Source organism: Ochotona princeps, chromosome 1 (genome assembly GCF_030435755.1).
Source record: "Ochotona princeps isolate mOchPri1 chromosome 1, mOchPri1.hap1, whole genome shotgun sequence".
Taxonomy (NCBI): Eukaryota; Metazoa; Chordata; class Mammalia; order Lagomorpha; family Ochotonidae; genus Ochotona; species Ochotona princeps.
In genome coordinates, this window is record NC_080832.1 from 7,539,166 (window position 1) to 7,551,413 (window position 12,248).

General features: G+C 51.7%; 1 protein-coding gene across 1 annotated transcript in view; it reads right to left on the reverse strand.

The window, feature by feature from the left end:
• Nucleotides 1-7,513: 7,513 nt before the first annotated feature.
• TULP4 (TUB like protein 4) overlaps nt 7,514-12,248 on the reverse strand; it is a 153,789-nt gene continuing 149,054 nt past the window's right edge. Inside the window, exons 13-14 of the mRNA XM_004595454.2 lie at nt 9,328-11,813; nt 7,514-8,038 (exon numbers count right to left, since the gene is read on the reverse strand). Of these exons, the coding sequence (XP_004595511.2) occupies nt 7,922-8,038; nt 9,328-11,813 (2,603 nt within the window). The 3' untranslated portion in view covers nt 7,514-7,921. The remainder of the gene's footprint in view (nt 8,039-9,327; nt 11,814-12,248) is intronic.

The window sequence follows — 12,248 nt, forward strand, 5'->3', positions numbered from 1 at the left end:
ATTTGTTTCTCTTTCTCTTGTTCCTTACCTTTTCTACACCATCATGAAAAACACAAAGAAGCCAGACAGGATTGGTTAGCGTCCACAGACGGCGGTGGAGGGCTGGGCCGCTGCAAGGTCTGGTCAGTGAGCAGTGGGCTGGGGACAGAGCAGGTACCAAGTGACAACCCCAAGAGGCCAGCATGGTCAGGTCTTACCTGAGAGCTGTTGGTGGAGGAATATGGCTGGACACTGTGGCCTTCCTGCCAGCTTTCCTGCAGTTCTGGTGAGCTTCAGGCTGTAACCTCTGCTGGGAAGTGTGGATGTTGGACAGGTGATGGGACATGAATCCGGATGTCCCACTAAGCACAGATGAACCAGGGGAATTCAGGGCCAAAGGCAAGAGGACCAAGATGTGCTAGGGACCCTGGGGATCCAATCAATGTAAGCTTCACAGCCTTTACACAAAGTTCTCTTCCGCCTTGCCTGGTTCCAGTCTAATTCTGGTCATTCAAGAATCCAAAAGCCTCCAACCATGAGCAGCAGTCCACGAGAGAAGCATGAAGAGGACAACATGAACCTGTGGGTTTGGGGCTATCCTGTGGTCAGGGTCCCTGCTGAAGACCCATGCTCTCGGGTTTGTGCAGCCTGCTTTCTACCAAGAAGGGAGGGAAACCACAGCATAATGGCAGAGTCCCAGTGGAATTACAAGAAAAGAAACTGTGCTGGCTGCAGGGTCAAAGACAAGACCCTCAGGGTGACACCTGGTAGGCAGGTGACACCTGCACACAGCCGAGTCAGGGAACCAAGGAGCACAGACTGCCTGAGCTGGGGGACAGACCAAAAGGAGGTCCAATCTGTTCAATTGGATGCCCGGGTGACCAGTTGGAGATGGCAGTCATGCTTGGTCAAACAAGTTCCTTCCACCTTCTTGGGGGGTCTAGCAGGGAGAGATGCAGTTGTATCTGCAAGGAAAACATCCCCAAATCTCGAGGCTTGGGAAGTGGCTCTTGGGGCCAGCATGGTAGCCTAGTGGCTAAAGTCCTTGCCTTGCATGCACTGGGATCCCATATGGGTGCTGGTTCATATCCCAGCGGCCCCCCTTCCCATCCTGCTCCCTGCTTGTAGCCTGAGAAAGCAGTCGAGGATGGCCCAAAGCCTTGGGACCCTGCGCCCATGTGGGAGACCTGGAAGAAGCTCCAAGCTCCTGGCTTTGGATTAGCTCAGCTCCAGCCATGGTGGCTACTTGGGGAGTGAATCAGCAGATGGAAGATCTTCCTCTGTCTCTCCTCCTCTCTGTATATGACTTTCCAATAAAAAATAAAATAATCCTGGGCCCGGCGTTGTGGCCTAGCGGCTAGTCCTCGCCTTGAATGCGCCGGGATCCCATATGGGCACCGGCTCTAACCCTGGCAGTTCCACTTCCCATCCAGCTCCCTGCTTGTGGCCTGGGAAAGCAGTTGAGAACGGCCCAAAGCCATGGGACCCTGCACCTGTGTGGGAGACCCGGAAGAGGTTCCTGGTTCCCGGCTTCGGATTGGCGCAGCACCGGTCGTTGCGGCTCACTTGGGGAGTGAGTCATCGGATGGAAGATCTTCCTCTCTGTCTCTCCTCCTCTCTGTATATCTGACTTTGTAATTAAATAAACAAATCTTTTAAAAAAAATAAAATAAACCCTAAAAAAAAAAAGAAAGAAAAAATAAAGTGGCTCCTGGAATGGAGCCAAGGGACCACAAGGCTCCTAATACAGCTGGGAAAAGGCTCTGGAGAAAAATGCTCCCCACGGTGAGGTGGCTGCAGCTCCGCAAGCATGCTGGCTCCCTCAGCCTTGGAAGAAACAATGATTTCATGTAGACTTTTCTACCTACCCAGAGAGAAAGGCCACCTGTTTCAGTGGCAAGTTTCAAAAACAAATAAGCAAAAAAGCATCGTCAGAGGCTTCATTCCTCCAGAGGAGCGGAGGGTGGCTTTAACACAGTCCCGCCCGTGGAGATGCAACCTGGGGCACAGAAGGGGCGAGGTGGTGTTTCCATCCCCTGCTGGGGCCTGGGCATACTGGGCATCTTTCTCTGGGGATACCATTCTGACAGGACATGAAGTGGGTTTGAGGAGGCAGCCAGCTCTCCCTGCTGCTTTCACCCTCTGTAGGGATGGAGAGACTGTTCTAAGACACACAAAGAAATCCACACAGACCTTCTGCTGGGTGAGGCCTGGGCCAGCAGCTCAGCCCACTGGTGCAATGGCCAAACTTTGAAAAATTCAGACCTGAGTACTCAAGTCTCATTCTTTGGTGCAGGTGAACTCACTTGGGAGGGAATGGGAGACACACCACGAGACCTTGCTCTGTGTGTGTGTGGGGGGGGCAGGAGATGACAAAATGTAAACAGCTTGCAGCCCATTACAACCAAATTATCATTGGACATCAGAGTAAGAAGCTGGGAAGAAACTAGGCCTATTCACTAACATGACCCAGAAATTATGGGTTCTATTTCTGGACTAGATTTTGTCTACAGAACCTAAAAATCACTAAGGCATTTCAACGCTCCAACTTCTGTTGAAAGGCAGGCAGGCAGCGGTGCTAGGGCCATGATGGATTGAAGCAGTGCGCTCCTGGGAAGCTGCTGTCCCTTTCCCCTGGGGTCTCTTCTATAGGGTCTTTGGGGCTGGGACAGGAGGGCTCTGTAATTTCCTATTCTTTGAAGGCTACTGAAAATTACAAGTAAAAATAGAACACATCCTTTCCACAGCAAATGTAAGGAAGGAAAGTGAGGTGCTAAGCTTTGTCCCACCCCCGCGCTTTAACCGCGGGTCCCTCCAGGAGCCCGATGTGCCCTGAATGGCCTCAGAGTGGACAGTGGGCCAACCCTTCCCACAGCCCCTCAGGCACTGGTGTCAGGGTTTTGGAATCTTGAATTGGTTCTGTTTTTGATCCTGTCTTCCTTATTACTTAAGTGATCAAGCTACAATGAATATTACATTTGACAATCAAATGAGGTCTATTTTGATTTTTTCAAAACATTCTGATCACTTAGCTATCTATAATTGCTACTGCTACCTAAAGCATAGAATAGAGTTCTAGGGTTATTTCAGAATTTATAATTTAAAAAATTATAATTCTGATTTCTGATTGTATTAAGAGTTGACAGAGGTTTGGGTGAGCAGACTGGGGCAGTTCTGTGCACGCCCACAGACCTGGCACTCAGTTAGTGTCCTCCCTGTCCTGTGGCCACAGCTGAGTCTGAGAAGGCGGGGGAGTGGGCAGAGATATTCACTGAATACTTGTCAGTAGCAGCAATTCACAGCTACATTAGCAGTTACAGTCAACTGCTTAAAACCTGGCTCTGTTACCTTTTCCCCAAAGTAACAAGTAAGGTGTCATCTATTTAGCATCTCTGATCCTTCAGGTGCTACTCAGATGCATTCTTCACATCTTCTCAAAAAGCAAGAAAAAGAAACACCCAAATTAACTCACACTAAGACAACACAAGGGTGGCCCCTGACTTCTCAGAACGGACAGCAAGCTGCCCAGACACTCAGGGTCCTGGGTCACAGCTGGCAGGGACTAGACCCTGGAGGCCAAGGGAGATGCGTCTCAAAGGATTCGAGACTCACATCTGAAATCTGCACACAAGTCATTGATTTTTGGTTTTTGTGTGTTTTCTCTCTCTTTTTTTTTTTTTTTTGGTCTGCAAAATTTTAATAAGCAATAGCTGGACAACTCTTACAAGTTTAAATTATTAAGAAAAAATGAGATTAATCCATCTCAATAATAGACAAACCACATCATTTTGAATGCAAACCATTGATGCCTTCTAGAATACCTCCCACACAGTCTAATACACAAAAATACGTAAGAGGCAGATAAGGATGAGCTCATTACAATGCAACCGGGATTTTCAACAGAACTTGCTTAGAAAGTAAAAACAAAGCAGGATGCTTAATAAGAAAATAATAATAACCCCCCAATAAACCAATATTACAGGAATTGAGGTGCACAGCAATGCACACCACCCACAGGTCTGGACGACAACATGCTGGTGGTCGTGTCTGTCCAGGACCTAAGGAGCTGCAGCACGCACTTAGAAGTTTAAACAAAAAAAGCCAGTAGTAATAAATTCAGAAGTTATGCCCAAATTTACAGTACCAAAATAATGCATTTATAAACAAATGCAAAAACAATACCCCTTTGGTAAATAACACAGTGCCTTTTTTTTCAGTCAAACGCATAATCCATGCTTGTCTAGGACACAGAAAAAAATTGTTTTATCTACAATAAACAATGAGATCTTAGAAGCCTACCCTTCCTCTTAAAAGAACTTGTAAACAGAAAATACAAGTAAAGTTACAGAAAAATTGCACAAAGTCAAAGAAAACAAAAACAAAGTAAGTTGTGAGCTCGTCGTTTCACCAGCTGGAGAAAATGAAATATGCAGAGAACAGTCTGGAGTTCCAGCCTCTGACAAGATCCCAGGAACTCAGAACAGTTTAAATACATTTGTCTCAGTGAACTGTGCTTGCCACTACTGACAGGGCCCAGGGCCACACCGGCCGGGCCACACAGCTGCCAGCGAGTGACCCAGCGGCACACAGCAGAGTCCCCGCCAGCCCCTGCAGGCACAGGCACAGCTCTGTTTTCTCCTGAACCTGTCTGTACAGTTCTGGGGGCAAGGGGTGACTTCCTTCACGGCTGTTCTCAAGGCCTTGAGCTATGCGGGGCACATTCATTTGGACACACACCCCATCCAGCTTAGAGTCGGAGCTTGTGTGTCACTGTAGGAGAGTAAGTACCTGTCCAGATGCATTCTGGGGACTCAACTTCCAGAAACTCTTTTCAATGCACTGGTTTCTAAGCAGTAGGCAGGTGGTTACCACAGGGAAAGATGCGCTCTCTACACAAAGGCAAACTGAATTTTGCAGGTCGGGGAGTTTAGAACATAGTTCAGGCCTATATTTCATCTTACAGATGGTCCCACGGTGGCCTGGCCAGCGCAGGGGACCTGCCCAGGATCACTTTCCTACTCTGCGGGAGGATTAGCTCAGCCCTGGACTCTCCTGGGTACCGGCACATCTCTGCGTGCACTTGTGGGTCACCTGATGGGGGAGCCACAGCTGTGGACACCAGGCTGCGGGGCCTGCGTCTGCTGCAGCGGTTGGAGCCCTGCTCCTCTGGTCCCAGCTTCTACTGGAACATGCACCCAGCAGGCAGAGCCTCCCCAGACCCAGACTTCTGCTTGGATGAGGCTAGAGCTAATGCCTAGTTGAAGATGGGGTCATCTGTTTGTTAACATACTGCTTCTCTTGAAAAGCCAGGGACTTGTGTAGTTGACTTTGGACTGGACTAGCGATTCCACGAGGTATCTTGTGATTCCTAAGTGGCTACTACTAAACGTTAAGTACCTAGGATTCTGCAACTTATAGCACTAACTTCAGTGGTCTCCGTAGAGACTGGATGGACATCATCCTAGTGTGTGGAACCACCACCCTGAGCCACAGACATGGTCTGATTTGCTGCTCTTCTGGCCTGGGGCAGGGCACAAGGGTCTGTCCCCTCCCCAGACAGACCCCAGGGACAGGCACTTCCAAGACAGGTAGCCTGTGTCTCTATAATGGAAATTGCCTTTTTGGGGAGCAAGCTAAGAACTTAGAGGTGCAATCAGTCGCTTGATTGCATGAGCTTTCTCAACAAGGCTCTGGCCCTCTGTCTGCACTTACTAAAGCCCTAAAATGTCTCCTCCTTTGTCTCAATGAGAACGCACAAACCAGAGGCACAGTTTGTGACAGCTCCTTCCTTTGCTACTCTCACATTCTAATGGATCTTCCCCTTTCACATCCCCTTTCACTTTTCATCAAAAATAAAATCTTCAAACGAAGGGAAAATATTATTTTAGAATATGCTATCTGAAATAAATAGTTTTGCTCATAATCAATATCATAAAACATTAAAGGAAATTTATTTTTAAATGACTAATAGGGATTTTTTTCCCATTTAGAAAAGCTTACAAATTGTCCAGCCAAAAACCCCTTTCTATCATATCCTCTTTATTTCTCGCAGTAAAATATACTTCTACCAAGTAAGCTGTTACAAAGATACTAGTTTTCTAAATAAATAATAAGACGGTGTAACTCACCAATACATAGTAACAAAATAATTCCTAATACTATGAAAAAAAAGATAAATAATTACCTCTTGGACAAAACAACAGGGGAACTGCTTTTAAATTATTTTAGAAAACAGGCTACAACAATTATTGCACCATTAATAATAAGCATTGAAACATTCTACCAAGCTACAGAAACTCATATAAAGAATTAGATACTCCTGAAAAGACTAACCAGTTCTTTCTGAAAAAAATTCACCCGCCAAAATCAGCTCCCATGGTTTACATGTGAAACAGGATGTTTGGCACTCATCGCCAGACACCCATCACACGTGAAAGCCTCGCCAGGGCTGCTGGAGCATGGGACAGAGGGTGGTGATGTCATCTTACCCTGGGAAACGACGGACCACTTCACTTCCCCTCAGTTTTTAAACCAAAATAGGGAACTAAAAAAGCCTTTCGCATCTTCCATTGGTCTGTTTTCAAACATAACCTGTGCTTAAACATCACAAGTGTGAAGAGCTGAAAAGCAATCCCAGGTCTTGTTACTAAGTTATGAAATCTTGCCCAAGATGAGGGGAGGTAGGAAAAATATGATGCGTGGAGTTTTTCCAACTAACAAAGAGTCAACAACCATCTACTTTAAGTACTACGACGTTCACGCTTTCTGAGTGGCATTTCTCCTTAGTAAGCAGTCTGCCCAGTTAATGAAGACCCTCTCTTGGGTTTTGGCATAGGGAAGATGATAGAACTCCTGTCAAACCTTGGCCACACTCCTACCTTGCAATGATCTGGCAAATGCTCTGGGTTCTGTTTGGTGTCAGAAAACATTTCTGGAAAACTGAAATCTTCAGGTAGCCAAGAGGTGGGAGAGGAGTGGGTTTAAGTCAAGTCTCACCCACACTGGCACAAGAGGACAGCAGAGAGCAGCGGGGACCCACTGCACAGACCCTCCAGAGTAGCCACTAGGAGTGGACCAGAGGGCAGAGGTGGTTTCTCCAGGTGGGATGTGGTGACTCACCATTGGGCCACTGCTGCAGCCACGGCCTTTTCAGTTTTTCACTGACTCCTAAGTCAGCTGTCCCTACCAGGAGCTCCTCACAGGCCTTCTGCTCTGCCAACCCGGGGGGGAACCAGTGGGGTCTCAGAGTGCAAGGTGGCCCTCCTCCATGCTAGGTGCGCAGGGCATGGTGCACCAGTCTGCATGTACAACCCCTCAGCCAGCAGTCGCTCCCTGATGTCACTGTGAGCTGAGCACACTAACGCTTGGTGACAGCACCCTGGAAAGCACCTACTTTTATTCATCAAATACAGTGCACTTGCCCAAATAGCCTCTGTGTATCAAGTTTCCCTCTTAGGGGGAACAGAGCAGGTGTGAATTAAATACCCCCTCCCCAAAACAATCTGCATCTTCAAGATTTTTGGCTGTGTTGTTGCCTTTTTCTTTTTTTTTTTTAAGATTTTTGTGTCCACTAGTGGTGATACTGCAGGAGTGACAAAGCTAGACATCGTGGAGGGTGAGCAGGAATGCATCCTCCCTGTGTCTAGAACAGCAGGCGAGAAGGCAGTCCGTCTTCACCCCGAGGGCCCCAGGCCAGCCAAACTCCACCAGCCCCATCCACCTCCTGAAGGAATGAAGGAGCACCAGCACCCTGCACCTTCCCACGCCACCCTCCCAACAAAAAGAAAGGAACGCAGTGAACGAGAGCCAAAGCCCAAACGAATGACAGTGACTGCAGGTCAGGCCCTGTCTCAGCCAGGACCAATCCCAGTGGTGCCGAGGTCTCCTGGTGCCCCACTGCCGGGCCATGCAGGCTCCTTCTCAGGGGCCCACGCCAACCTCTTCACTTGAGCCGCTGAGTCACATTGGCCAGGGCTACGGCGAAGGCCTGCACAGCTGAGAAGGGGTACTGGAAGTCCAGGATGTAGGCGTTGCCATCAATCCGACCAAACTGCATCACCTGGGGGGAGGGGCAAAGACGTCAGTGAGAACCAGGTGCAGAGGGAGCTGTGCAGGCCACCTTAGAGGGTTCCAGGCTTGGCCTGGCCCAGCCCAGCAGCGCTGGGTCCGACAGGCTTCTGGAGTTCCTGTTTCTGCAAGAATGGGGACCCAGCAACACCTTCCAGTGTGAGGGCAGACATCAGCAGAACTCAGTCTTGCTTCCACAGCCCAGGAGAACACAGTGGAGAAGGACAACTGTGGCTGGCAACCTTCATGGCCGCAGGAGATCCGGCACCTTCCTGCCACGCCATGCGGCCTCTCCCCTCCTCACTACCTCTGTGCCCACCTCACAGGAGCTTAGCAGACCCCACTCAGGCCTGAATGCTAGGCTGCCTGTGGTCGTGAAGGCAGGGTTTCTCTCTACTGTCCATCTCCCACTTAGAGCAGGGGGCACATCCCCGTGAGGGGAGAGCAGCAGGCAACTCAGGCTACGGAGGGTGGATGGTCTGGGCCACAGTTCCTCCATTCTGTGCGCTCAGGAAAATGCAGCAGTGGGCCAGACTTCAGACCTGCCCGCTTCCTGAACGTGGTGCGCAGAGGCAGCTGGGAGCCCAGCATGCTGACCCTGGCTGAGAACCGCCAGGCAGCTGGCAGGCCCTAGATGGATGTGTATGGAGTCTACCAGTGAGAACACAAAACTAAATACCAGAGGGGAAGGAAATCCCAGACGGTGACGGAGATAACACGGCAAGAGGAGGGCAGCCACCCCAGCCTGGAGGACTGTCCTAACAGCCACTGCTAGACTACACCAGGAGGACAGAACAGGAAACACAGAAACACAGTGAGCAGATGCAGGGACTCAGTGCAGGTCAAGGGAAAACTCACTAACCCAGCTCCATCAGAAGCGGCTCTGCCACGAACAACGGGGAAGCCAGTGGCTAATGATTCCAGTGGGAAAAGAGGTGGGCGAGGGAAAGTTCCTGTGTACATGGGGAAGGGTGGGTGCAGAAAACAAGTCCTCAGGTTCCTCAGGAAGAAGCCAACATACAATACCAAGAAACAGAAAAATCAGTGAACATAAGCAGAAAGCACAGCTCCTTACCAACAGGATGGCTAATGCCCAAAAAACACAATGGGCTGGGAGCACCTGCTGGGTCTCCCAGACCATCCGAGCACCACTCAGTGCACACAATCTCATCAGTGAGAGGTGAACCCAGGAGAGCTCCCCCGCTGGCACTGCCCCACCAAAAATGCTCCCAAAAGCCCAAGGAAAGATGCCCCGAGCCAGAACACACTGGGCTGCCTTACCTGCCGTCCCTCCAACTCAATCTGGAAGTTCTTGGCAGACTCCTGGGTCACCCGTCCTCCGAAGTCCAGCTGGTAGACCTGTGTGGCCTCATTCCACAGGGGCTGCTTGTTGGCCATCACGTACACGAAGCCCTGGCTGCCCAGTCGCCCGTCCTCCTTCTCGCTGGCCTTGCGGCACTTGGCCTCCTCCAGCTCGCTGGCTGTGCGCAGGTTCCTCTTGCTCTTCCAGCCCTTCCGGCCGCCCTGGCTCTGGTTCATCAGCTCGTCCCCACTGATGAACAGCTCAGGTTCGCTCTCGGAGCTGTCCTGGAACTCGTTTGTCTTATTCAACTTCTTTGACTTCAGCTGGTCTTTCTGACTCTTGACTTTCTTCTTCTCCCTCCCGAGGCGGGGGCTGGAAATGAGGGAGTTGAAGTCACCCAGAGCCCTGGCCTCCTTCTTCACTTTGCCCTCAGTGATGGCCTGGACGCTTCCCTCCTCTGCTCGGCTGTCCAGGCGCTTACGGTTCTTCTTGCCAAACTTTTCTGTCCGCTGGGGGACGGGGCTTTCCGTCAGGGAGAGGACTTCCTGGAAGTTGTCTGCTGTCTCCACCATCACCTCTGTGCCCATGTGGCTTTGGAGGTCAGTGGGTGGTGGGGACACAAGGGGCTTCTCCACCACCAGGTGGGGCTTTGGAGGGAGAGTACCCTGGGGGTTCTGCATGGGGGGGCAGGTGCTATAGGAACTCCAGGGGTGCAAGGCGATAGCTGGCAGCTGTAAACTGGAGCACGTGCTGCCTCCGGGGTACATGGGGGGCAAGGTGCAATACGGGGAGAGGCCAGGCGGATACGTGGGCTGAAGGACCACAGCAGACTCTGGTTGTGCAAACTGGGCTGGTGCCAGGGCGTCTTTGGGGGCACAGGGAGCTGGCACTCCGGGCAAAGGAGGGTTGTTGTAGCTTCCTGGGTACGGTACTCCCATCCCATAGCCTGTCTGGAAAGTGGCAGTAGGGCTGGCTGGAGACTTGGGGGAGACGAAGGGTACTCGGGATACTTCCAGGTGCTGGCCCTGACCAAGCATCAGAGGGGGCAGTTTTAAAGGGTTGGGTGCTGCAGTGTGTGCTGTCCTTTCCTGAGGTACCCAAATGTCCTCACCCAGCACAGGGTCCCACTGGTAAGGGGGTGGCCGCTTCACAGGGACAGCAGCTTCGGGCAGCGGGGGGTGCCTCAGTGGCTTCTCAGGCTGACAGTGCTGGGACAGGGCCTCATCCTCTGTGAAGGCCGAGTTGACGTAGTCGGTGCGGTCACGGGAGCTGTCCGGGGGGCTCAGGAGACTGTAAGAGGACTGGGAGGCCAGTGGGGAGGTGCTGACTGTGTGCGCCAGCACGGCACCCGGCTGCGGGCTGCACTGGCTGCAGGTGTACAGGGCAGGTGGGGGGCGTGCAGGGAGCTGTGCCCCGGCAGGGCCGCCCTTGGGCTTGGCTGGCGGTGGCTGCAGGGGAGCTCGAGGGCTGTCGGCCACCTGGGCCATCTTGAGTGTGGCCTCACGGTTGTTCCTCCGCAGGGTGGCATGGATGAGGCTGCCATCCAGCCTCTGGACAGCACTTCGCCCTTGGGCCAGCTGGCTGGCAATCTCGGGGTATGGAGGTGGGTCCCCCGTGGGGATGGAGTAACGCGGGATGGTGAGGCGGTTGAGGGTGGCACTGGTGCAGGGCTGGGGGACCTTCTTCTCGGTGGCCGTGAGCCTCAAGGTTGCCGAGCTGCCCGGGCCTGGGAGGGTGTAGGTGTTCTGGGAGCAGAGCATCCGCGTGCGAGGCCGACATACCTCCTCCACGTTGCCGCTGCTGTCAAAGGTGGTGATCCTCTCGTAGCCCAATGGGGTCTGGTAATGCACAGATGTGGGGTACAGGGAGAAATCACCTTTCTTCAAGCACATGTCCACGGGAGGCTGAGGTGGTGGCAGAGGGGGTGGGGGTGCCGCAGTAGTGGGAGCAGCGGGGATGGTTCCTGGGTATGGGGGCGGAGGGTTCATCTTTGCCACCTGGATCTCCTGCGGGGCACTGAAGACCACGGCATCCCCCTCGGCAGCCAGCTGGGGCACTGGCCGCAGGGACTTAGCTGGCTTCTGCAGGTGCTCCTGGTCTCGCTCTCCGTGGTCCACCACTGATAACTGCAGTGCCCCCTGTGGCGGTGGCGGCAGGGACAACTGAGGGGGGTTCTGAACAATACGGCCCATCTCTACACCTCCAAAAATCACCTGTCCAGGGCTGGAATACCGGTTGGAGATGGGATACTGGCTGGCATTGTCACCTGCATGGTCTGCTGCTCCCACAGCCGTTGTCTGATTGGTCAGGACATCCAGCTGCACATTCTGATTGGCCAGCAGGGACTGCACCAGACCTATGCTCTGGGTAGGTGACATAGCTTGAGCTGAGCTGTGGATCGGTGCTATAGGGATGTTCACGGTACAAGGCGGGTTGTTCTCGGGGACACCAGACGCTCCTGTCACTGCAAGGAAATTAACAAAAAAGAACTGCTTGTAAAGCACTGTCATGAAATTGGGTCAGAATAAGCAACATATCTGGATGCACACAGTCCTTTTGTAATATGTGATGCAATTCCAAGAAACAGATGTGTTTGCTTGGGGAAATCTAGGCTGTTCCTAAAGCTTCCTTTTTCTTTTTTTTTCTGGAAGCATATAGGCATCCAGCGGTTCTGCCCGCAGTCCATGAGCCAGGGCATTATCATGACTTCCGAGTTCGTACCTTCTGAATTGAGCATCATGTCCCTGAGCTGTACCATCACCCTTCATATTTTTTAAAGGTTTATTTATTTTATTGCAAAGTCAGATATACAGAGAGGAGGAGAGACAGAGAGGAAGATCTTCCGTCCGATGATTCACTCCCCAAGTGACCGCAACAGCCAGTGCTGTGTCGATCCGAA